At 38.3% G+C, this 26,211-nt stretch overlaps 1 protein-coding gene across 1 annotated transcript in view; it reads right to left on the bottom strand.

The window, feature by feature from the left end:
* The window catches only part of LOC124789405 (probable helicase with zinc finger domain), a 150,668-nt gene that overhangs the window by 69,578 nt on the left and 54,879 nt on the right, over positions 1-26,211 (bottom strand). Inside the window, exons 6-10 of the mRNA XM_047256748.1 lie at positions 21,656-21,959; positions 18,996-19,102; positions 17,642-17,741; positions 3,435-3,561; positions 3,226-3,358 (exon numbers count right to left, since the gene is read on the bottom strand). Coding sequence (XP_047112704.1) covers positions 3,226-3,358; positions 3,435-3,561; positions 17,642-17,741; positions 18,996-19,102; positions 21,656-21,959 — 771 coding nt within the window. The remainder of the gene's footprint in view (positions 1-3,225; positions 3,359-3,434; positions 3,562-17,641; positions 17,742-18,995; positions 19,103-21,655; positions 21,960-26,211) is intronic.

Here is a 26,211-nt window from a genome sequence, read left to right as displayed (position 1 = left end):
AAGTGTGCACCAGAGTCAAAGTGATGTGCTGTGGACACAGAATCAGTTCCATATGACAGGTAGTGTTGAAGACTTGCATTGCACAGGCTGTCTGCTTTTGAAAGGTGCAAAGGATGACAAATATCTATGACTTCACGAGTCAAAGGAACAGTCGACTGAGTGCTCTAGAACTGAATTCAGCATTCAAAGGGGCTACAGGACATCAAGCATCACGTCACACATGAATGCTCAACGTGTATCTCCAAGTATGTATGCATGTATGTATGTATGTATGTATGTACGGCTATGGCAAGCATCATACTGTATACCACAACACCAGTGATTCCATTAATGATGGGCAAGAAGTCATGCACAATGGATGCCCCAGGATTCGTGGCAGGTCTCATTTATGGGCGAAACTGTGATCTGCTTGTACTCTGATAAACTGTGATCTGTTTGTACTCCAAAGCAGAGATGAAGATCTCGGTAGCAACTCTGTTTTTCCTTGGTTCCCTATGGACACGAGGGATGAAGTGCACACTCTGTCGCTCTAAGTTGGCCCGCAGCTCATCATCAGACTGCAAAAGATCATGGTGAAAGATGATGCCCTGGACCGTATTGAGATTCTTGTAAGGTGTGACAGTCACATGAATGTGTTTGGAGACAACCATTAATATTAAACACCTCTGACATGGCATCCCACTTTTGCAACAAGGTAGTGGTCGATTGGTGTTTTTTGTTATATTTTGTGGGACCACTGCATAACTCTTGTGGGTATTGAGGACACTGTTATTGCTCTACATTACAGGGACCAGATTCTGCAAGCATTAGTGGGGCATTATTGCACTCATTTTGGTGATAATTTCACATTGATGGATGCTAATTTGCATGTCCATTGTGCTGTTATAATGAACAAATTCTGTCAGCATGCTAGGATCACCAGAGTGGAGTGGTTTGCCCTTCCCTGGACATAAACCCAATTGAAATATGGGGGACTGATTCCAATGATCTGTTTTTGGACATTGACAGTGACCATGCACTGTGCAATTTACACATAATAGCCACTAAAGAGTGGGAAAATGTGGAGCAGAGCTGGCATGATCAACTCATTGATGGTATGCCACAACAGATTCATTCCTGCATCCAAAGAAGTGAGTGTTCCACAAAGTAATGACATTTCTCAGGAGTGCTGGGAAAAATCCTCTACGGTAAAAACATGATTTTGTTGTTATACAAACAACCATTTTTTTTATTTGACGATCTGGACACACTGCACATGGAATGTACAAGCATGTCTCAAAGCCAATTTCTCTTTTCTGTGCCACAAATTTTAAAATAAAAGGGTGATGCAAAACTTCTGTTGATGTGTGTTCATCTACATCTACAGAATGATATTTTCACTCTGCAGCAGAATGTGTGCTGATATGAAACTTCCTGGCAGATTAAAACTGTGTGCCGGACCGAGACTCGAACTCGGGACCTTTGCCTTTCGCGGGCAAGTGCTCTAACATCTGAGCAACCCAAGCACAACTCACGCCCCGTCCTCACATCTTCACTTCTGAAGGTAGGAGACGAGGTACTGGCAGGGCATGAGTCGTGCTTGGGTAGCTCAGATGGTAGAGCACTTGTCCATGAAAGGCAAAGGTTCCAAGTTCGAGTCTCGGTCTGACACACAGTTTTAATCAGCCAGGAAGTTTCATCTGCATATATACTCTGTAAACCACTGTGATGTGCTTGGTACCAGTACTTCCCAAGATACCATTTATTAAGATTTTTGGCCATTCCATTTACATATGTAGTGTGGGAAGAACAATTGCTTAAATGTCTCTATGCACACTATAATTAGTCTAATCTCGTTTTCCCGATCCCTATGGGATGGGAGTAATACATACAGTGTTGTAATATTCTCCTACATTCATCACTCAAAGCTGATTCTAGAAAGTTCTAAACAGACTTTCACGGGATAGTTTGTGTCTATCTTCAAATGTATGTAGGCTGTATGCAATCTACTTTGTAGACTGATTATATATCACAGTATTCTATCAATAAATCAATGCCTGTAGCCTGCTTTACCTACAATGGGTATTATGTGATTATTCCATTTCATATCACCACAAGTTGTTACACCCAGGTATGTATTTGTACAAATAGATGATTACAGCTCTGACTCATAGAATGCTAAGTCTTTTTTTCCCCATTTTCTCACATATACAACTTTACATTTCTGAACATGTAAAGGAAATTGCCAGTCTTTGTACTACTTTGAAATCTTATAGAGATTTGACTGAATATTAGTGCAAATCTTTCATTAGACAATTCTTAACTATAGACAACTGTATCATCTGTGAAAAGTCTTAAGTTGCTATTAGCATTGTCTGCAGTGTCATTAATATACAACGTAAACAGCAAGGGTCCAAACACACTTCCCTGGGGCATACCTGAAGTTTCTTCTGCACCTGTTACTGACTCCATCCAAGATAACATGCTGAGCCCTCCCCCTCAAGATATTCTCAATTCAGTCACAAATCTCACTTGCTAACCGATACAATTACAGTTTTGATGACAAACATGTGTGTGGCAGTGAGTCAAATACCCTTCAGAAGTCAATAAACACTGCATCTATCTGTATCTTGATCCATGGCTTTCAAGATGTCATATGAGAAAAGAGCAAGTTGGGTTTCACATCAATAATATTTTCAGGAGCCATGCTGGTTAGTACGGAGGAGGTAATTGTGTCTAAGATACCTCATAACATTCGTCAAAGGTACCTCATTATATCTGAACTCAAAATATGTTCTAAGATTCTACAACAAAATGACATCAAGCACACTGGACGGTAGTTTTGTGAATTACATCGATTTCCCTTCTTGTAGATGGGTGTGACCTGCACCTTCTTCCAACCACTGGGCAAAGTTTTTTGTTCAAGTATCTTTCATATATTATTGTTAAAAGAGGGGCTAAACTCAGCCACAAATTTGGTATAATATCTGCCTGAAGATATAAAAATCCAATCAAGGGCAAGCAGCTAGCCAATCACAGGTATTACTTGGCTTCTGGAAGTCTAAGAAGAGTGGGTCTGTAGATGCTTTCTTCACTGTTAAGTGCAATTTTATCACTAAACAGCTACCAAAATCTATTTATTTGCAAAAATAAAAATATTTCCTTTATTTAACTTCTCTCATATAGAATAGAAAGTATATGAAATATAATCATATCAAAGAATTTCTAACCACTGTTTCAACTCACCTTTTGGCAAACCTAATGTTGATAGGTACATTGAGATACTCAGAGTTACAACAATAACCCTGTGCTTCATAATATCCTCTCTTGTAGGAATACGAAATGATTTCACTCCTCCTTTAACATCTATTAGACAATACTGAGAAAAGAAAAAAATTGTATCAGTGTGAATGTCACTTTTAAGTTTAGTAAGTAGCATTGTATGTAATATTTACCTTCTGCACAACCTGGTTTACAGTTGCAACCCATCGTTTGTGGTAATAGATTCTTAAAGGTCTCGCATATTCATTACCAGCCTCCACATATGGATGAAGATAATCTTTGATGTAAAGGTCTGCTGCACTAAAAAAATCATGGTACTTCAGCAACAGAAATTACTTTATTCAAAAGAAATACCTTTTTTTCCTGTAAAGTATGTGTACTGCCTTCATCATGCTGTCCAAATTTGTACACTCACCATGGAAATAATAATGTGGAACAACTAAATAATGCCAATACTAAATTGGTAACTGACTTACTTAAAAACAAAAAGTAAATATCAGAGGCACACGAATTGTAATCCCAGACCCACAAAACAAAGAAATGACAAAAGTCAAAATACCTAAAGCCCTCAATAATCATGAAACAGAAAATACTAAAGTAAAAATCAAGTAATGAGTAGGTATAGCAATCCCACACTGACACAACATGTGACAAACATGTAGACAAATATAATAATTTCTTGGAATTATTGGAACAAGACCTTTATTCAAGAACTAGGACAAGGTGGCAATTTTATTTAATCACAAAATTTCTAGATTTTTCAAGGCTATATCCCAAATTTTCCAGCAACAATATTTGTTTTATGTGAAACCAAGTTTTTCCTAACTTGTTATTATGGCCTTTTTCTTGCCACATCACTTAGTGATTGTTCCAAGTTCAGCTTGGATTTAAGTTTCACCAACAATTCTGTAAGTGATAAGCTCTTGCTACCAGTGGAAATTCCTTCATTGTCCTTCACTGCCACTGTCTGTCAAAATTTCTGCACTATGCTGTGTCACTGTGCAATAACATTAGATAAATGAGAAATCCTTGATAGAATATGTTTCAAACTGTTGTCATTGGAATGTTATATCAATATACTTCGATAGCAACAAAGCATTAGTTTCAAATCAGATGCATGTCATGCTATGCTTATTGTTAAATTGAAGAATGGCCCTGTAACAAAGATATCAAAGTACTACTTTGCACTGCAATTCGTAAAAAGAGAACTGACATGTGAATATTATTAAAATGTGAGCTAAAAAACACATATGTTCCAATATAGATCTGTATTTATATTTTTTTATAGAACCAAAAAACCCACTTTATTGTTTGTGCAAATGAGGAACTCACAGCTATGTGACAAATTCTCCTGTACTTCACACTTCTTGTCACATTCACAATCCTGCGGTGGGGAGATGTAGAGCCTGAGAGCACACGGACAATAAAAAGGATTGAGGCCAATAATCACACCAGAGGTGTCCTCAAATAAGAATCCCAGAACAATTTGTAATAAAATGACTCCAAACATTTCTTTCTCTCTCAGAATTCCCTAAATATTTCAAAGTACCACAAGGTTTCCCAGCTTTTCCAGTAAATTCCATTTCCATGCGCATTTTCAATTTTTCAGGTTTTCCAGACCAGTCACCAGCCTCTGAGATGAAAGGGGAGAGATGGAAACATAAAGAGGCTATCATAGGGGGAACATGACACTAAATGACACAATGGAAACACAAAACATCTGCATACCATACATCATTATTATTCCAAAATTCTTTAAGATCATATGATGGTGAAAAAAAAAAAAGAGAGAGAGAAAAGATAGGAATCTAAATGCAAGAACATGCATACAAATGCAGTCCTGTATTTTGCAGAGTATTACTCTAACAAAGATTGACGAATTATTTAGGAATTAAGGAGACAACTCGGCTAAAGGCACAAGTGCTGCGTCGTCAATAGATAGACACACAGAAGGTGCTTTACTTTGCTAGCTTTTGGAATGGAATTCTTTTCTCAAGCTGTAAACACACACACACACACACACACACACACACACACACACACACCTGTCTACCTACATTGTTTTCATTTGACTGCCAGCTCTTTCCTGGTCCACAGTGAGTGTACTGGGGTGTGGTGGGGGTTCAGTGTGGGGTGGGGTGGGGTGGGGTGGGGTGGGGTGGGGTGGGGTGGGGTGGGGTAAGGGATGGAGGGAGGTAGGAGGCAGGGAGGGGGTTGGGGAGTGGAAGCATCTAGTGGCTCCCCACTCTCCCACGAGCTGCTAGACCTAGACACTCACTCCCCCACCCCCCCCCAACCCTCAACCTTCTCCCTGCCTTCTGCCTCTCTCCATCCTTCACCCCACTCCACACTGCACCTAAGGTGTCTGTAAGGAATGCAGAAATTGACGAGGAAACATTTAAATCCATGACTTTCCTGCCGTATGTGGGAAGCCTTTCATCCAAAATAGGACGGATCCTCACTAAACAAAGTAAAAGTAATTTTTCGTCCACCGGCGAAGACGGCTGCACTCCTGTGTTCCGTTAAAGATGACTTACTACTCCGCAAGCCTGGATTTTACAAGATACCATGTGAATGTGGCCTTTCATATATCGGACAAACGAATCGTACAGTCCAAGAGAGGTGTACGTAACATCGCAGGTACACTCGGCTCTTACAACCCAGTAAATCGGCTGTGGCAGAGCATTGTATTGATTCTGGTCACTCTATGGTATATGAAAATGTCGAAATTCTGACTTCTGTTTCATCTTTCTGGGACTCCGTAGTAAAAGAGGCCATTGAAATCCGCTTGACGAAGAATTTAATTAATAGAGACAGCAGTTTCACATTAGATAAATCATGGAATCCGGCACTTTCAATATTGAACTTACAAAGACGTCGCTACAGTCCAGCTCCCAGTAATACATCGACCTCCCAGCATGGATCGAATGCGCAGCCATAGATGTAACTCATACATATTGTACGTCTTTGCCGCCGATCAACATCACTGGCACCTTGTTTACCTGTGGCCGCATGCGCAGTGGCGCGGCCCGCGAGTTTAAAAGGATGGAGCGAGCGCTGGAGCGTCAGTCGTATGGCTCTCTCTGAAGATGGCTGAAAGGTATACAGCCGAAATATTAGAAGAAGAAGAAGCAGAATTTATGTGGCTGCATTCCCGAAACTTAATGGAGCAGAATTCAACACGTTGATTTTTTTTCTGTGCAGCACAGACAATGGAGTAGACAGAAATGAATCCATTAGAAGCATTAGAAATTCAGTATTACAGGAGACTGCTGAGGACTTGATGTATTGTTCAAGTAAATAATGAGGATATACAGCAATAAGTCAACAAGGGAGTATATTTAATAAAGAACATAATGAATTAAAGTGACAGAATAGAATAGTTATTCACACATCATTACAAGACTCATTGTTGAAAACTGTAGTTTAAGTGTTGATGAAAGGAAAAAATCACAGCAGTATTGCTACCTACAAATAAATACTGAAGGCAGATTGTTGAGGATGATGGATGCTGCAGTTACGTAGAAATGAAGAATATAGCTGCAGGTAACAGGGCTAAACAACTACATCAAACCAACCTTACTGCTGACAACTAAAACAACGGAATTTATCTCAGGAGTTGTACAGTGTAGTAGCTTGGTATACAATGGGTATCAAATGACTGTGCATCTTTATAACCTGAGAGTTCTCATGTATGAACTTATAAAACACAAGCAATGTGATATTAAAGGTGCACTAAATTTGTTGAAATGTGCAGCAAGGATGTCTTACTACACATATACCGTGTTTTATGGACTATAAGATGTTACAGGTTATAAGACACATTTTAATTTTTGAGCAATTTTTTTAACATTTTTACCATTTATATTATTAGATTGCAAGGCCAGACTAAAACAATTCTTAGTTCATAAAACCAAACTGATCTTTAATATCCATGAAAACATCATCTGAACTTTCTTCTTCCTCCTCTTCCCATACAAGGTTGTCTTCACTTCCTCCGAGAGCATTATTTATGCCACACTTCTTGAAAGATTTAACAATAATGTCTTATCTCACTCTAGAACATGACTTTTATCCACTGACACACTTCTTTGATTGTAGGCAATTTTAAAACTCCCATCAGTGTGATTCATGTTGCATTTCATCCATTTGTTCCATTCCTCTCTCATACACACTTTAAATGGTTTGTTTATTGAGGCATCAAGAGGTTGCAATTGTGAAGCATGTCTTCCCGGAATAACAAGCTCTGTACTTCCCTCTCTCAATTTATCTTTCACACGATTTTTCAAATTACTACTAAACTGATATGGAACAAGACAAGAACTCTACTTCAATAAAGACCTTTCCTTCTCTCCCACACTCTGTTAATCCACAGTATCATATCAGCCTCATCCATCCAACCTTCTCATGTACATGAGCAACAACTGGCAGTATTTCAGAAGGTTTTGGCATTGTTTCATGCTTGAAAATGATCACTGGGTGCCATCAGCACAACATGAAAGGACAACAGTGTAGTGCATTTTTTCATGTCCACCTGATTTTATAGTTACAGTTTTAGCACCTTTCACAGCAACAGTTCTGTTACTCAGCACAAAAAATGTCAGAGGCGTTGCGTCCATATTCGCTATTTGGCTTAGTTGGACACTGGTTTTCCTTCGGTGTTGAATAATAAAGCAATGGAAAGACAATATTTTCTCTTCATACTCTTGTGGCATTTTCTGAGAAATTTTGGTTTTCTTTCGCATGCTAAGCCCATGACACTACATAAACCTGTAGCACCAGCCAATTCCACCCTCAAAGTCTGTCAAGTTTCACTGTAGCACTAGTTTACGAGTGTGTATTTGAATCATTTTTGTATTAATTCCAACACCATTTTGATGGTGTCCTTTAATCCATTTCAATACGTCATCTCCTAGTTTGGGTCATTTTGCACTCAGTCCTTTATTTGCACATTTAGTCTTCCTCACTTTTTTTAGTTCTTCTTTACTAGGCCATCAATCACGAATGGTTTTTTTCTGTTGGTGAAGGCCCAAAATGCCCCTCAGTTTGTGTTTAATGTTTCAAACAGATTTTCATTCAGACCTACGTAAAATAGTAAAAATCATCAAATGAAAATGTTTCAATTTCACTGCCGTTTCTGTCTAATTACAACATGCACAGAGAAACAATTGAAAGGCTAGTGGTCCATTCAGATGAGAACATACTCCACTCTGTATAAGCTATAATTTTCATTTTATAGACCACATCATATGAATATCTTTTATTTTTTCCACTATGAAACTAGCTAGCAACAAAAATATTGTACTGTTACTGATAACACAAAGAACTTTCAAGTTCACTGGCACCGTAGACTGCAATGAAGCACAACAGGCTATACATTGTTCTGCATTGGGATGGGAGGGAGACGGTGTCAGCAAGCTTGTGAATCCCAACATATTTGTCGCATTGGTGCACTGCTACTGCCAGTTGGATCCAATGCTGCCAGATAGAGATAGGTCATTTTAAGACCAGCAGGAATTTTAAATCAAACACTGGACACTTCTATATTAATATCAAGTACAAGATGCACCTGTGAAGAAAAAAGTGCATCTTATAGTCCATAAATACGGTACTACACTGACAAAATCTCCCTGACCTGCATCTCTCCTAACCTGTTGCTCATTCCTTCGTCTTACCTTTACCATTCTGTTCACCCCCCCCCCCCCCCTCCCTCTCTCCTGCCCCCCCTTTCATCCCTCTCCCTTTCTCTCTCCCCTTTTTGTCTCCCTATTCATCTCAGCCTTTCTCTCATTCTCCCCTCCTCTCCATCACTCTATACTTAAAGGCTCTACGCTCTGAACTCCTATGATCTTGTTGTTCACTCACTCATCTGTCAAAAGACCTGCCTCACTCTACCGTGCTACCCTTTGCTTGCCTTTTGTGTCCTCCCCTACTTTCTTTCCACTGCCATAAGCCCAGGCAACTACTATCAATAATTAATCTCATCAGAGCTGCACGAGTGTACATTTGGGCGTCTTATGTGGTTTTATGTGGTTTTATGTGTGTCTCCTATGTAAAATAGTAAAAGTCGTCAAATGTGAATGTTTCAATTTCAGTTCCACTGTCGTTTCAGTCTAATTATAATGTGCATGCAGAAACAAATGAAAGACTAGTGGTCCATCCAGATGACAACATACTTTTTTCACAACTTTTTGCTCTTTATGTTTTAAATGTAAAATGGGTACCTTTTTATGATCCTCAGAGAAATGGGAATACAGTACTTCAGTGCAGTGAAAGAAAGAGATGAAAAATATTCAGACAACAATAAAAGTGGTTAATGTGGGCAAACAGCAGCTCGAGTTAATCACGTAGACACTAGAGAGCCAATTCCTCCTGGAAACAACTGAAGTAGTGCTTGAAGGAAATATAAAATTGAAAGATTTTCAAAGCGAAGCAAGTATGAAAGTACTACTGAAAAAGTGATCCAAGGTAACTTGGTGCAGACAATTCTTCACAAAAGGATACTGGGAGTGTTATCCTTCTCTGACATACAATTTTGTTTCAGACTACTACTTCCTTGATAAATATTACCAGCAAAGGCGTCATAGAAGGGAAATCAGAAAGAAACTGCAGAAAACAACTGGCAAGAATAAAGTAAAATAACATCATAATATTGGGAGAAGAAGACCAAGGAAGAAGAAGACCAAGGAAAGAAGAAAAATAAAGCTTGGATGAGGACTTACTCCACAAAAGGAAGAAACTTATAAGAAAGAATAGAAAAAGCAGTGGCCAAGAAGATAGAAAAACATGAGAAAAGTATATTTCCATCAATTTGTGGAGCACTAATGTCACACAGTAACATGACATTAGTACAAGAATTGAACAACCAAATAAATTTCCCATAAAATAATTTTTTCATTCACAAATATAACAACAGTTGTGTTTCAACATTTCTATGTGGCATCCTTTCTGTAATATGTGCTTATTCAGCAGTGTTACTTGACAGTCTTTGTGGAGCTTGTCAGTTTAGGGGACACGTAATGGCAGGCTGAAACTGTGCATCAGCTGTTCAACTGAGAGAGTATAGAAAATCAACATAAGTGAAAAATTTTGCAAAGTTTCTGTTACATAATAAACAGTATCTGTATTTAATAAGGTACATGCACATTATCCTGTAGTTCTCTTTAAGATAAGAGCAAGAGTTATTGTCTCCACCTTACTGCTAAATTTGTTGCTTATAACAAGAAAGGAGCCCATGAGTATATTACCCACTGAATACTAGTAGCCATAAGCTTTAGTAACGAAGAAGTCTATGTGACTGTTAAGGGACTGCTTTCACTCATTTGATAGAATGTATTACAAATTGAAGAAATAAATAATAGAAATCAACATCTGTAGCACCTCAGGGTATCCCAGGAGGAATCAATATTCAGGGATATGACAGGAACATTCATTTGAAGCAAAAAACTTCATATGGTTTCAAAGATAGAACACATTTAATGTACATTTGTTTTTGTATGTCTTACCCGCCCAACACCTTCGACATTTTATTCTAGCCCATCTTGCCTCATTACTTTCAATCTCTTTGCTTGGAATGTCTTTCTCCCATTAAACAAGCAGGTTGTGAGCAAAGTAGTGTGAGCGATTAGGCACGTATCACGAAGAAGCATCGGTTAACTGTGTTTGTACGCTTGCTGCCTAAAATGTCCCACATTTACAATAATGAAGAATATGCAGTTAGGAAATATGTTCACAGCTTCTGCCATGATAGTGCTCCTGCTGCTGTCAAAGAACAATGTCAGTGCTTTCCAATGAGTCGAATTCCTGATCACAGAGTGTTTACCAGAATTTCAAGCACACTGTGTGAAAGTGTATTCTACCATTTATCCATTTTTCTTCTGAGCGTGTAGTTCAACAACTTGGGCAGCAACAGCAACACTTTGTTGAAATGGCACATGGCGATTTTTTGCATGTATCAATGTCCCATGAACTAGTGTACGATGAACATTAAATGCAGAAAGCGTGTACCCATTTCACGTAGAGCAAGTTCGTAATCTCAGTATTGGCGATAATGCTACATGACTTGAATTGTCACTGGTTCAAAGACAACTGTCATTTGCTTCCATTAATACTATTTGCTGATGAAGAGATGTTTACACGGAATGGAATTTACAAGTTCATTTTTCGATCAATGTTTCATGTGGTATGATTGGTAATACGTTGATAGATCCAGTCATTTCAGAAGAGCAAATTACTAGTATTCTTTGAAAAATTCATTAGCTGAACACCTTGAGGAAATTCTCCTGCCCCCACAGACTGCAATGTGCTTCCAAGATGGCAGGGTCCCTCCACATTTTACCAGACGTATGAGGGAACATCCCAACTGCATCTACCTTAATCACCAGATTGGTTGTGGTAGTAAAATTAACTGGCCACCCAGATCACCAGACCTTACGCCATCAGATTTTTGTTTATGGAATTGGATTAAGTCCAAGATGTACAAACAGATGGTGAATATGCAAGATGAGCTGCTTGGTCATGTCACAGATGCAGCTGAACACATTAGAAAAGGTGCAGAGGCACTGACAGGCAACACAACGTGTTCTGCCACGAGTGCACCAATGTACGGAAGTTGATAGTGGACTATTCTGGCATTTATTGTGCTGAGTACAACAGCTGTAGTGTAACGTGTATGATAATGTTTAGAGGCTAATGTGTTAAAAATACGTATTTTTCAACTGATACTTAGCACAATACATGTTGTAATGTTTTCAAACTGTTATACGTGTGTGAACTTGACAATGCATTGAATAATACAGAAGAAAAATAACAATGCACATTAAATGTTTTCTGTCCCGGAAACCATTTGGGAAAGGACATTTGTCCATAGGAAGTTTGTTTGCTTCAAATGAGCACTTCTGTCTGATCCCCGAATACTGATCAATCTTTCTGAGACCTTCTACACCTGTATGCTGCAGCATTAAAAACAGAAATTTGCAGCCCTAATTGTGTGAACAAAGTGCATTTCAAAATTATTACATTTGCAGCAGTGTTTGGAACCGCTGGTTTTACTGCATCAAACAGACTGAACCAAGATTTGTTACAGTTTACATACATTCAGCTACATGAAGAAAAATGTGATGCTGGAAGAAAAGCAATAAATGGAACTGAATGTTGTTGTTAACTATAAATGATCTCAGTACTGCTGATGCTACTACAGGAACCACGAGTTAAATGTTCTGTTAAATAGAAAATGTAGGAACAACAAACCGGATAGAAGATCACAATAATGGGAGACTTAAATGGGCATGTGGGCTATTTGGAAGTACTGGTAGTTGAAGGCTGGGAAAGAGAAAGGAGGAAGGGCAAAAATTGTTAGACATCTGTGAAAGGTGTGGGCTACCAGTCAGTAACACCTAGTTTAAGAAAAGGGAAGTCACAAGGTATCATGGTACTGACACGATTTGTCAAGTAACTCTGTGATAAACTACATAATACACACGTCAAGCTAATACCTTCCAAAGCCCTAAGCAGTGATCACTTTCTTTCAGTGGTGAGGCTGTGTAAAAAGGAAAAGGGGGCAGAACAACAGAAAAGAACAATAAGAGTGTGGAAATTGAAAGAAGCAAAATGTAAATAATTTCAGGAAATATTAAAGAACGACACACTGTGGAATACAATGCAGCCAGTAGATGAAAAGAAAGAAAGATCCAAAAGAATTATGGTGGAAACAGGACAAAAATTGTGTGTGAAAACCATTAATAAGAAAAAGTGGAAAGAAATACCCTGGTGGAAATATAGAGTAAGGAAGTAGGTTGCAGAGAAAAATAAAGCATTCCATATACGATTTCAGGACAGATCAGAAGCAGCACAAAAAAATACACAACATAGCAAAGAGACGGATAGCAGCAGAGAAGAGGAAATGGATGGAATAGTGGACAAAAATTATGAAAAAGGACAGTGAGAGGAGTACAAAGGTCCTCTATGGAATAGGTTATGCCTAAGAAGAGAGACCTGATGGAAAGTGTCAGGATGATCAATAATGAATGAAAGGAAATTGAGAAGATACAAAAATCAAGGAGATGTGGAAGGGATATGTTGAAGAGTTACTAAACACCAACGGAAATACGGAAGAGGAAAGTCGTGAGTCACGGAATGTAGAGGATGTCAAGCTGGACATAATCTGGACAGAAATAGAGAAATGACAGAGACAATCAAAGGATGAAATGCACTGAATGAGAAAGTATGGAGATGATGGAGCACAGTGGGTGCATCACGTCACGAGAACAGAAGAGAAAGAAAAAGAGGACACGTGAACACTAGAAAAGGGAATCGTAGCACCAATTTTTAAGAGGGGTTTGCAGGAAACTTCATCAAAATTATAAAGGAGTTATTCTTATGCTGCCAAAGTATTTGAGAACATTCTGTAAAACACAGTACGCAAGGTGGTAGGAGGAGGACAGAGACAGACAATATTGGTTTGGACCAAAAAGGTCAACAAAGATCTTATTTTTAATGTAAGGCAGAATTAAGACAGACACTACAAATGTGGTAAGAATATAATAATGGTGTTACTGGACATTGAGAAAGCATATGACAGTGTGAAGAAAGCAACATCTTTACAGAAGCAGAAAATGGGAATTCAAAGGCTGACTATGAGAATGAAAAAAATGTATCAAGGAAGTGAGTTGTGTAAAAGTAAGAGAAGACAGACTGGTTTGAAGAGAAAAATGGGCACAAGCAAGTGACTGCACTATCCCTCCTAGTTTTCATCAGCATTGCGGAAAGATAACGATGGGCAGTAGCATAAATAGGATACGAAAATAAGAAAGGAATGGCATGGGGAAATGGAGACAAAGAGCTACAAGAAAGTTTAAATGTGTGGGAGGAAGTGGCGGGTCAGTACGGATCAAAATTTGTTGTGAAGAAGGGCGAAATGACAGTGACAGGACTAAGAGGAAAGTAGCAATAGATGTAAATATTAGAGGACAAGTACTAAAATAGTGAAAATGTCAAGTACTTGGAAAGCATAATAGAAGATAGCAGGAGGAATGATATAAGGTAAGTGCACGGGGTAGTCAACCACGTAGATTTCTGCACTGTGTCCGAAGCCTGGTGTGGAGCAGGGATGTACTGCCAAAACGTAAGTGATGTATTATGTTCCAATACTCATGTATGCGTCAGAAATGTGAGTAATGAAGTAAGGCAAATGAGCAGCATACAGGCTTACGAGATGAAATTTCAAAGAAGCAGAACGGGGTGTACTGGAATGGATAGAGTAAGAAATGAGAAGACCTAGAAGAAGACCAAGAGACAGGATCACTGGAGAGAAGGAGCGTGTCATGGAGAGAGAATGGTGGTGTGAGGTCAGAATAGATGGAGAGGCTTATGTTCTTAAAAGATCCAGCACGTGTCTGAAAACTGTTAGTGGTACACTCATGTAGTGTGTCCTGGTACATTTCACCGTTTATTAACCTCACAAGTCACAGTCCATTACATGCAGTTTACACGTGCACACACACACACACACACACACACACACACACACACACACACACAGAGAGAGAGAGAGAGAGAGAGAGAGAGAGAGAGAGAGAGAGAGAGAGAGAGAAGGTGTTTCACCACCTTCCACATATAAAGGTTCTGAAAGTACAATATAGAGGGATTTTGTAACTTGTCTGGAGACATTTTGTTACTATTTGGTTCTTTCAGTTATTTCGTAAGTGAAGAACATAACTGAGCAAGAGTAAAATCTCTACATCAAGAAGAATTGATTTATTTCATAATGTTAAGTACTACGTGATATATTTTACATGTACTAACAAAAACAATCAATTATTGACAAAATTATTTAATTATTGAATATAATAGAGGGAAACATTCCACGTGGGAAAAATATATCTAAAAACACAGATGATGTGACTTACCGAACGAAAGTGCTGGCAGGTCGACAGACACACAAACACAAACATACACACGAAATTCAAGCTTTCGCAACAAACTGTTGCCTCATCAGGAAAGAGGGAAGGAGAGGGAAAGATGAAAGGATGTGGGTTTTAAGGGAGAGGGTAAGGAGTCATTCCAATCCCGGGAGCAGAAAGACTTACCTTAGGGGGGAAAAAAGGACAGGTATACACTCGCACACACACACATATCCATCCGCACATACACAGACACAAGCAGACATTCAATTATGTCTGCTTGTGTCTGTGTATGTGCAGATGGATATGTGTGTGTGTGTGTGTGCGTGCGCGCGCGCGAGTGTATTCCTGTCCTTTTTTCCCCCCTAAGGTAAGTCTTTCCGCTCCTTACCCTCTCCCTTAAAACCCACATCCTTCCCTCTTTCCTGATGAGGCAACAGTTTGTTGCGAAAGCTTGAATTTCGTGTGTATGTTTGTGTTTGTTTGTGTGTCTATCGACCTGCCAGCACTTTCGTTCGGTAAGTCACATCATCTGTGTTTTCAGATATAAATTATTTAACTGGATAGATTTGTTGTAATAGGCAAGCTTTCAGAGCCAGTGGCTCCTTCTTCAGGTAGAAGGAAGAGGGGTGAAGGAAAAGGACTGGAGAGGTCTCAAAAAAGGGGTAGATTTTGGGAAAGTCACCCAGAACTGCGGGTACTTACTGTACAGGAAGAGAAGGAAAGACTTTTCCTTTCCTTCTCATCCCGTATGTTAGGTCTACCCCTTTTCCTAGACCTCTCCAGTCCTTCTCCTTCACCCCTCTTCCTTCTGCTTGAAGAAGGAGCCACTGGTTCCAAAAGCTTGCCAATTACAACCGTCTTTTATGTGTGTTCTGCCGCTGCTTGGTGAGCACATTTTTTATCCACCTAATTAAATAGTTTTACATGTACTGTATGAGTAAACAGCTGTAATGGATCTGGGAGATGTTATTTTTTTACCGTATTTGTCGATACCGAATTGTAAATGTTTTCTTATATTTTTTGTCAGAATTTATTATAATTTGTCTTATTATATGTTAATTTACTTCTGTTTTTGAGAGTGAAAGCATATTGATTACGATTAGTAAATGTATCGAAGAATAGCAAAGAGACTGATTACAAGTGGAAGCTTGTGTGTTGTGCAAAACATCTTTGACACTGGAGTCGTCTTTGACTATAGTCAGTCGGCAGCTAACTCTTGGTGTGTGTTGACGGAAGAACAATGTGAAGGTTGCCGTCATAAATAATTTTCAATTATGTTACTATTTTTTTTGTATTAACTATAAAAAAGAAATTACATTTGAAGAAATGGTATTTGAAACACCAAAATGAGGCAAACACGTTGAACCACGTCTTTTCTGCAGCCGACAAAGATGCATTGTGGAATCATACTTAGACAACTGAAGCCAAGACTAATATCGCCTTGCAAACGTCTAACGGAAAAGGTACTGTCACGAAATATGGCAAATTTAAGTAAATAAAAAATAGTGACCATATTTTCAACTTGTGTCTTAGCCGGGATGCCATAATTTCAACTGTGTCTCAGCCGGGATGCCATATTTCACAGCCAATAAAGATACTGAGTGGTAAATGCAAAAATCATGCCTAACAGTGATCTCTTGGCTGTCTAATGACATACAAAGGAGACAAGTGTCAAAACATTTGCTATATCTACAGACAGTGGACAGAATACTATAACAAATTTCTGGTAATTACAAAAAAAGACAATACAGCATTTACTTTTATTGGTTCTGTAAAAAATTATAATTGATACTAACACAGCCGAAGATGGTCACAAGTTATATGTAGCATTATTTAGTTGCTGTAACTGATATCTGCTCATTTGAGCGAATGCTGACTTTTTTTAATCGAGTGGACTGCTCCATACCATCTTTAAACTGCTTTATATACAGAACGATGGCAAATAACTTGTACGTATAAGTGAGGAGTTATTGTCTTCTCTCAGTTGTTCATATAGAATAATTAGCCTGATTCTGATTCATGTAAAATAACTAGCCTGATTCTGACTTGCAGATGCAGATCACACAATTTCACTTAGATGGCATTCAACCTTCACTAATTAAATTGTACAGAAATCAGATATGTGTTTACACTGATTGTCTTACAATCATCAAATTCAATTGTAAATTAAAGTAATGGACTGGAAGGCTAGCAAGCAGTGACAAATACATGCTGGCTTATACTTTGCATCCCCCCCCCCCCCCCCCGTCTCTCTCTCTCTCTCTCTCTCTCTCTCTCTCTCTCTCTCTCTCTCTCTCTCTCTGTGTGTGTGTGTGGGGGGGGGGGGGGGGGGGGAGGGAGGGAGGAGGATGAGGGGGGGGGGGCACACTTTCACGCACTCTGATACACAATTAATGAATATGGAACTGCTTATAATACTTTGCAACTGAACAAAGTGAGAAAAGAAAGGCAAGCTGTAAAAAATAATGCAAACATACCTGTTGGAATGTGTACAGACTAGGATGTGTGTACCCGATTGCAAAAGTAAATGCTTGATGGCTTGTGCTAAAGTGTAAGTCTTCCCAGTGCCAAAGGGCCCTGAAAAAGAATAATGATTTCAGAAATATTTCCAAAGACAAAGCAACAAATTTTATATTAAGCTTTTTGCTGCCAAAGACGTGCTCTCCACACTCTATGCTGAAGCTGGCTTTTGTTACAGCTGTATTGCTTGCCAAATGCTGGTTCTCGTTCTGAGAAATGGCGTTCTGGCTGTTACAAAGTACTTATCATCCGATTTTAAGCCTATTACTAGCACAAAAGTTTCATTTTTGCACAGTTTATAGTTTGACATCTTTGCTTGATAAATGACTGAATTACTTTTCATTATACATCACAGTTACTGTACTACATAAAACACAGTGCAAAATTTTTAAGATTCTGCAGAGGTTAAAACGCATTGTGTAAACGTCGCAAACAGTTGATTTTAGCTCATACATTGCAGTGAATGAAATGTAGATAAGATATCGAAATTTTAATTAAAATTGAGAGCACAACAGTATCCCATTTCGTTTGAGCTATTGGGTTTTATATCAACAGATGGCTGTGCGTGACACACCGATTCACATCACAAATTGAAGGGCTATCAAATATTACATCTCAAACAATTCAAGATATCAAAATGAGGTTTTCTACAAATGATAGTGATGTGTTCACGTCTAATATGTGCTGAGGAACTGCATAATAATAAAATTCATTATATGAGCAAACTTGGGCCTAGTCTTTCCTTAATCAAAAGTGAGAGCCTGTTCTAAAGATTTTAAGTCATCGCGACAGATAGGATGCAATGAGGCATAAATGTTGCATGCTAAATACTCTGAACTCTTTTCTTCATTGAGATATGGAAATAAATCATCCGCAGCAGTGAGAGGTCAGCAACTAAGGATGCACATAGATGTCATATCACTGCAGGAAAACCCAAGTGGCCAACATACACACATCCATCCCATTTGGGAAACGGTGTAGAGGACGTGTATACGAGCCCAAAGCAGCGAAAGGCAGCCAAAGTGACTGACTGGAAAGTCTTAAGACCTCAAAAGGTGAAGATTACACATTTTCACATTTTTGTATACCACATAGTTGCGCATTTCACATGCTCCATGATGAACTTTATAGCTTCTTGTCAATTTCTACAGTTATCACTGCTGGGAGACTTTTTTTGAGAGATTCAACGGAATATTAGAACACATGTGAACATATTTCTCTCGTAACACTATATTAACTGATTTATTACAACTCAAGTTCAGCAATGAAAATCATTATCTGTATCAAAACTAAACAGCTAATATTAATTACCTATGATGAGAATTGGTGGCAATGCGTAGGTGACTGGTGTTGTGATGGCAACAATAGCTTCCTTTTGCTTCAAGTTCAGTTTTGGGTCAAGAATATCACTCCATTGCCTAAGGAAGGGAAAAAAATTACACTCTCAAATATTAGGCATACATAAGTGTAAAAGTGATGACTTTATCCCATTATCCCAGTTTTTGCAACTGTTAATTCCTCCCTGACAGAGGAAAGTGGGATAGAATCAGGAAGTTAGGGAAAGGAGCCACCGAGATTGCGAAATGGGGGCCCACCTGTAGTGAAGGCAAGGATAGCATTTTCCACATCTCTTCAATGGAACTGTTCACATCACATCACATTTAATACATTTTTATTTATGAGTAATGTTATATCCACATGCTATAACCACATAATCTCTATTTTGCCCCTCTTCTGGGCAGAAAGAACCATTTTCCTCATTTCAATGCTTTTGTTGGTATACAAAGAAAATTTTCTTTTGTAAAAATTTTGGGCTGCAACATCGTTTGAAACTTCTTAATTATGTCACAAAAAATCCAATATTTTGTTTTTAGGTAATCTCTTGGGCTGTACTATTATATGAAGTACAGGTTAATGAAATCTAATCTTCCAGGAGATAGGGGAATATGAGTGAGAATTTTTAAAAGGGAACAATTAAAACTTTGAATCAACTCACACTGAGACATACTTATCAATGTTATTTTAAAAGGTTTTGTTAGTTTTGAATATTGCATTAAATGCTCAATAAAATAACTGTAATGACCAAAAAATGAAAGGCTGCCAGAGAAAGAAAACAAAATCCGCCAAGTATGAATATTAGCTATAAGTCTTGTAACTTAGGTAGAGGAAAACAGTGCAAGATGCTTTCGTCAGTTCAACAAAAGGTCACAAGCACCGAGACATCGCTGATTTCAGCTGCACCAATTGTGAATTTGAGGTCCTCAAATGCCAAACAAAGCTCAGTTCATGAGTTTCAATGAGCAAGGGTGCCCTTGGGTGGATGAGCCTAAAGCAAAGACTGTCAGTCTCAGTTAACTTCATGCACTAAGAAGGACTTGCAAAGTTTGCCTGGATGTACCTCTATACAGGGTTCCAACATGCATTTGTCTACCTGTACCTATGTCTCTATGTCACGTGCACTGCGAGTAGTACTTGAATCTGAAGAATTAGTTAGAAAAATAGAATCTGGCACTTCAATGGTTTGTGCCATGCACTACTGTACCCAATTTTCAACTAATAATACTATGAAAAGGATAGATGCTACTCACAATGTAGTGGAGACGCTTAGTTGCAGACTGGCACAACAAAATAACTGTCAGAGAGGGAGCTTCCGGCCAACAAGGCCTTTGTCAAAAATAAACAACACAACACAACACAACACAACACAACACAACACACACACACACACACACACACACACACACGACCACAGTCTCTGTACTGTATCAGTCGTGTGTGAGTTGCGCGCACGTGTGTGCGTGTGTGTGTGTGTGTGTGTGTGTGTGTGTGTGTGTGTGTGTGTGTGTGTGTGCGTGTGTGTGTTTTGTCTATTTTCAACAAAGGCTTTGTTGGATGGAAACTCATTCTCCGACAGTCTTTTTGCTGTGCACAACTGTGATTCAGCGTCTCCTCTATATGGCGCGTAGCAACTATCATTTTCATAGTACTGTTACATTCTATCCTGGATTTTCCATTGTTCAGTTCTCAACTAAGTTACAGGCCAGGACAGCCATTTATTCTGGTATAAGTGATTGGAGAATCTAGTAAATCTCATCTATGTTTTTGCAAATAAGCATCTGTGTTCTTTGCATGTTCCGTGCTAACACATGAAAAAGCAATAAATGAAGCAGACTAGTGCGCCAACCCTGAATGTCTGTGTGTGCTTCTAAATGTAGGTAGGTCACACCACACATTGGGTTATGACGTAACCAGTGTCATCTTTTGTAAATTATAGTCAGTGAAAGTAACTAATTCCAAGACTTATGTTGCAATTTTAGTCACCGAATATTCTAAGGCACAGAAATGAAGATCTGAAAACTTAATCATATAGCCTGGGAAATTACGTCCCATACACTGGATATGCAAAGGCTTCCTACAGCAAAATCTTTCATTTTCTAAATATTTCACTATTTGAAATAATGTTTCTTACTTCATAGTATCTACATGTGCACTTGTCACTAAAAGAATAAAAGAACAAGTTGGCATCAACATGATTTTTTTTCCTTTTTCAAAATCAGATCCCAAGTATGAAAAAAAAAACATTCTTATTACTCTCCATGTTATTGCAAAATTACACCACTACATCATATCAAGAGTGGAAAAGATACAAATAGCCATTGCCTTTGAATCTTTTGTTAATGTACTAAAACCTCTGCTGTAACTCAGAAGAGTAGGGTGGGGTCGGAATGGGAAGGCGGTGTGGGGGTGGCCGGCAGCATGACAATCATTTTCAAATCATGAGCAACACTTCCTATGTCAATTTTGTGTCACAATTAGATAGTTATTTGGCAGTAAAAGGATAACAACAGATGCAAACCTAAGCAATAATCATACACAGTAAATTTATAACAACATAATCTGGACTTAAATTCAGCATTTTAATCACTTTTATGCAAAACCAAAACTAGAATGTAAGTAAAATATTTGTAAACCTCTGAGGTGTCCATGGTATGCTTGGCTCCAGGTAAGTATCTGGGAAGATAATCCGGAAGTCTGACATTTTATCAACAGCATAATGCCACTCACAGTACGGTATACGATTCAGTTGAAATTGCACATCAGCTCTCAGATCAGTATCTGGTCTCAACTGAAGAGATCCAACAGTGTCAGCCGACAAACGCAAATAAATGATATTTTTTCCCTTATCTTCAACAAGTGCCTCATACACCACTCTGAGTTTGTTCACAGCTGCTCGGTCTCTGTCTTCTGCCATTGCAGACTGACCTTTGTTTTTATCTGTAAACATAAAACTTAAATTACTACAATTTATGATAATTGGTGACGGCATGAAGTATGGAAAGTATCAACATATGTAAAGAATCTGACAGTTATAGTTTCCTTCATTATGTAGCTATTTTGTTCGATATGATATAGAGCCCTTATTGAGCGTTTTGTAGTCACTGCTGATAATCACGCATTGTAAACAGTCATTGGCTTACTGCAAAACAAATATTAACAGAATGAGAGTAAAGCAATGCATCATTTTGTGAGGTGTACTCAAGTAGGTCACATGAAGGAATATTGCTTACATCATGCAGATGTCTGGATTTAAATCCGAGTTTGGTACACAGCTTTCATCATTCACCAAGATTCAACATGATGCACACTGCAGTACAAGAGGTAGACATAAAGCCATAACTATGACCTCGAAAAATGAAGTTGGGTTATAAATTGTTTATTGGTAGATACAAGGTGTGATCAGAAAGTAATGGGAATTTTTGTTTTTAATCAACAACATTAACTTTGTACCCTCAAAGTAACCCCCCTTGGATAGAATACACTTATGCAGTGCTCTTTCCAAACCTGGATGCATGTCTGGAATTAACTTTTCATTACAGTATTCAGCTCCATCAGCGATTTTGTTTTTATCTCGTCAATGGTGACAAAACGACACCCTATCATGGTTCTCGTCAGCTTGAGAACAGAAAGAAGTTGCAGGAGCCCATGTCTGGCAATATGGTGGCTAGGCAACATAACAGTTCTGCTTTTTGTCAAAAAATTACAAACAAGCATTGAGATGTGAGTAGGAGCATTATCATGATGCAATTTCCATGAGTGGTTTTACCACAATTCTGGTCTTTTTTTTCCGGTAGCTTCACACAAATGACAGATAACTTCCAGGTAGCATTCCTTATTGACAATACAACCAGACGACAGGAACTCATTATGCACTATGCCATAGTAAATTGGAGGGGGGGGGGGGGGGGGGGCAGCGGGGGAAGCCCAGTGAGAAGAATCGTGACAAGTGATCTAACTTGTGGAATTGTTTTCAGTCTTCGATCTTCACTCTTCAGGCAGTTTCCATTGGGACAATTGGGCCTTGGTTTAGGCATCATACCCATATATCCATGTTTTGTCACCTGTTATAATTTTCTTTATAAGTTCAAGAACATTGTTGAATTCATTCGGCAATTCCTGAGCAATGTCTAAGTGATGTCATTTTTGGTCAAAATTCAACGATTTTAACAAACTTTGGTGCTATACGTTTCACGTCCAAAACATCCAAAAAATATTGCTAGGCCTGAGCCAAAGGATGTGCCTAGATTATCAGTAAGCCCTGTGATGGTGATTCAGAAATTTTCCAGAAGCATCGTCTTTACTCCTTTTGCATTGTAGCCAGTAATTGTTGCGCTGAGCTGTCCATAGTGATGGTTATCATCAACGCCTTCTCGACCCTCTTTGAAACATTTATACCACTCGTAACTTCTTGTCTTACTCTTAGTAGAGTCAGCAAACGCCACAGTCAACATTTTGAATGTGATGGTGTGCTTTATTCAATTTTTCAAGCAAAATTTTCTGAAAATTCCTTGATCCATCTTTTTCAAAAGTAAAAATTTGCCAAGCACTTAAAAACGTGTAACCTTTTCGACTTTCAACAATAAACTAAATACCTAAAACAGCTCAAAATGCAAACATACATGAGGAACATGTGTACCAACAAGTTAATTTTTTTTAAGATCATATGGATAAAGTCCAAGAAATTAAAAAGATCCTGATACTTTTTGATCATACCTCATACATACAGTATCTGCACTTCTTTTACACAATGAAATCCCACGCCACAGTACCATAGCATACTGCTAAAGTAGCCAAAACAAAACAGTGGAGCCCAATGACAAGATAGAGATGGACTGCACCATATTGTTTTTGCTACTCTAGCAGTATGCTACAGTACTGTGGTGCAGCAGTATGCTACAGTACTGTGGCGCTGGGATTTCATTGTATACCAGGACTGCAGAAATTTACCTGCAAAGTTAAAAAAGAAGCTAATTACGTAACTATTTTTTTGTGGGGATGATTAAAAATTTATGATTACCCTTGCAATATGTGAAATATTACCATCCAAAATATAATTACTTAGTTGCAATGAGTATGGGAGTAGATATTGCTGTTAATTATCAGAGACAGACAGAAGTTGAAATACGTTGATTTGTTGCCAAATTCTGAAAATATATGATCGCATCATTTTCATCAGATACCAGAAGCTAGACCAAAATGACAGTTTAGTTCAGACTTTAGTTTGAATTAGAAATAGGCACACTTATGTAGGTATACATAATTTTTCTCTTTTAAATATGAAATTACTGAGCTTTTTAGTAGCTTCAACAATACAGGAGAAACTTACACAAATGTTTTTTTTTCTACGTAGAATGAAGCAATAGCAATATTAGACCATGTAGAATTGAAACATATAACCTAACTTAATATACCAAAATTTCTACTGTTACTATGAATAGTCAAGCAGCCTGTGCTTGGGTCTCTAAAGCAAGAATGTCAACAGAAGACCAACACGCCCCAAAATACATTTCCAGTGTAACATTGGTGTTGGGTGCCTTCTGGTTCAACAGGTAAGTTTCAGATCTTTACTGTGGCCTTTTTCCACATAATATCAATAAATTGAAATTACCAGACTCAGTATGAGGCAAGACAACTTCAAAATTAAATAAAAAGGTAAAATCTGTGGTTCTCAGTTCGAGAAAGGGCTTTTGGCCTGACTGCAGGTATACTGCAGCCTTTCATTCGCTGCTATACTAGGAGGAGGAGGAGGAGGAGGAGGAGGAGGAGGGAGGTAAGCCCATCACCGCAGGCACTGTTTACCCCCAGGGAAGATCCCCTGTACCTAGTTGGGTAGTAGGCCAAGAGGACCTGGGATTGCACTGGAGGCACCCGAAGAGCAACAGGGCTGGAGTGTAGTGCTCCGGAAGTTTCAAATTTAATAATGATAAATATTCCCAACATTTTTTTTCCCAAATAATACACACAGATAATCCTACATCTGAGACATGTATATGTTATACAAACTGTTTAACATATTGACATATTCCAGATAATAACAATCTGCTGTACATGTGATGTATGCAACAAGAAACAAACTACCTTAAACTTGCTCTGAAATAGTAAGGGGCTGTATTGATATTGCAAGGACTTATGGACTTGAAATTTAATATTTTACAATTATAGTGTCTCTACTATATTGGTGTGATGGTGGGCTCTGTTATATTTAATGACATGCTACCTAAAGAAATGGAAGTCTGATATTTTACGTCCTATCGATACAGATAGGAAAAATTTGCAAAAACAATAACCTGAAAAATACTATGAAATTAGCAGCTTTAGGGAAATAATGCAAAATCAGCGATTTTTACAAGATATCATGAAATTTTTTCCCCCATATAAAAATGTTACAGTATGAATCTGAGGATCGCAGTTCACTAATATTCGTAACTTATAGTTATGAAAAAAAAGGAGGGGGGGGGGGGGGCAGAAAAGGAACACCAAATGTGGCAAAACATAATACTTAAATTGGGAAAAAACAGCTGGGGGGTGGGGTGGGGGTGGGAGAGGGGAGAATTATGCTGAATTTGACAAGAAAAAATGGCAACAAATTTTGCAAAAAAAATAACATCAAATTTGTCAAGAGATACTGGATTTTGCAAAAATAGCAACACATTTGCAAAAAAATAGCAACAAAACTGTCAAAAATAGTGATGAACCTGGCAAGAATAACAACAAATCTGACCAAAAATAACATAAAATTCGCAAAAAAAAAAAAAATTACCAAATTTGGTTGTAAATAAAATAATTTTTTCCTTTCCCTACCTGTCAGTGGTGGGATACCTGGAGGTTGAGATGAAACCATGTTTGGGCAAAAACGGTACAGGAAAAGCTGCTGCCTTTTCTATGGAATTATCCTTGGATTTACTTAGGGTAACTGCAGAGAGGACTGAACCCTATTTCTCTCAAATACAAGTCCCAAGCCATAACCACTATATCACCTTACTCTATACTTCTACATTAATTATGACAAAAATGCCCAACTGTAAGGAAGACTTCTATGGAGGGAGAATATTTTTCAGGTTAAGTGGTCGGTTGACACTATTAAAATATTTTACCTTCATATTTAGAAATAATGTAATTTATATCACAAATTCCATTTTGGCACTCCACACAAAGACAAAAATAGGACTAACTTACAAGCCACCACTTT

Source organism: Schistocerca piceifrons, chromosome 3, assembly GCF_021461385.2.
Source record: "Schistocerca piceifrons isolate TAMUIC-IGC-003096 chromosome 3, iqSchPice1.1, whole genome shotgun sequence".
Classification (NCBI taxonomy): domain Eukaryota; kingdom Metazoa; phylum Arthropoda; class Insecta; order Orthoptera; family Acrididae; genus Schistocerca; species Schistocerca piceifrons.
Note: the sequence above shows the minus strand (reverse complement) of the source record. Positions and strands in the feature narration are given on the sequence as shown.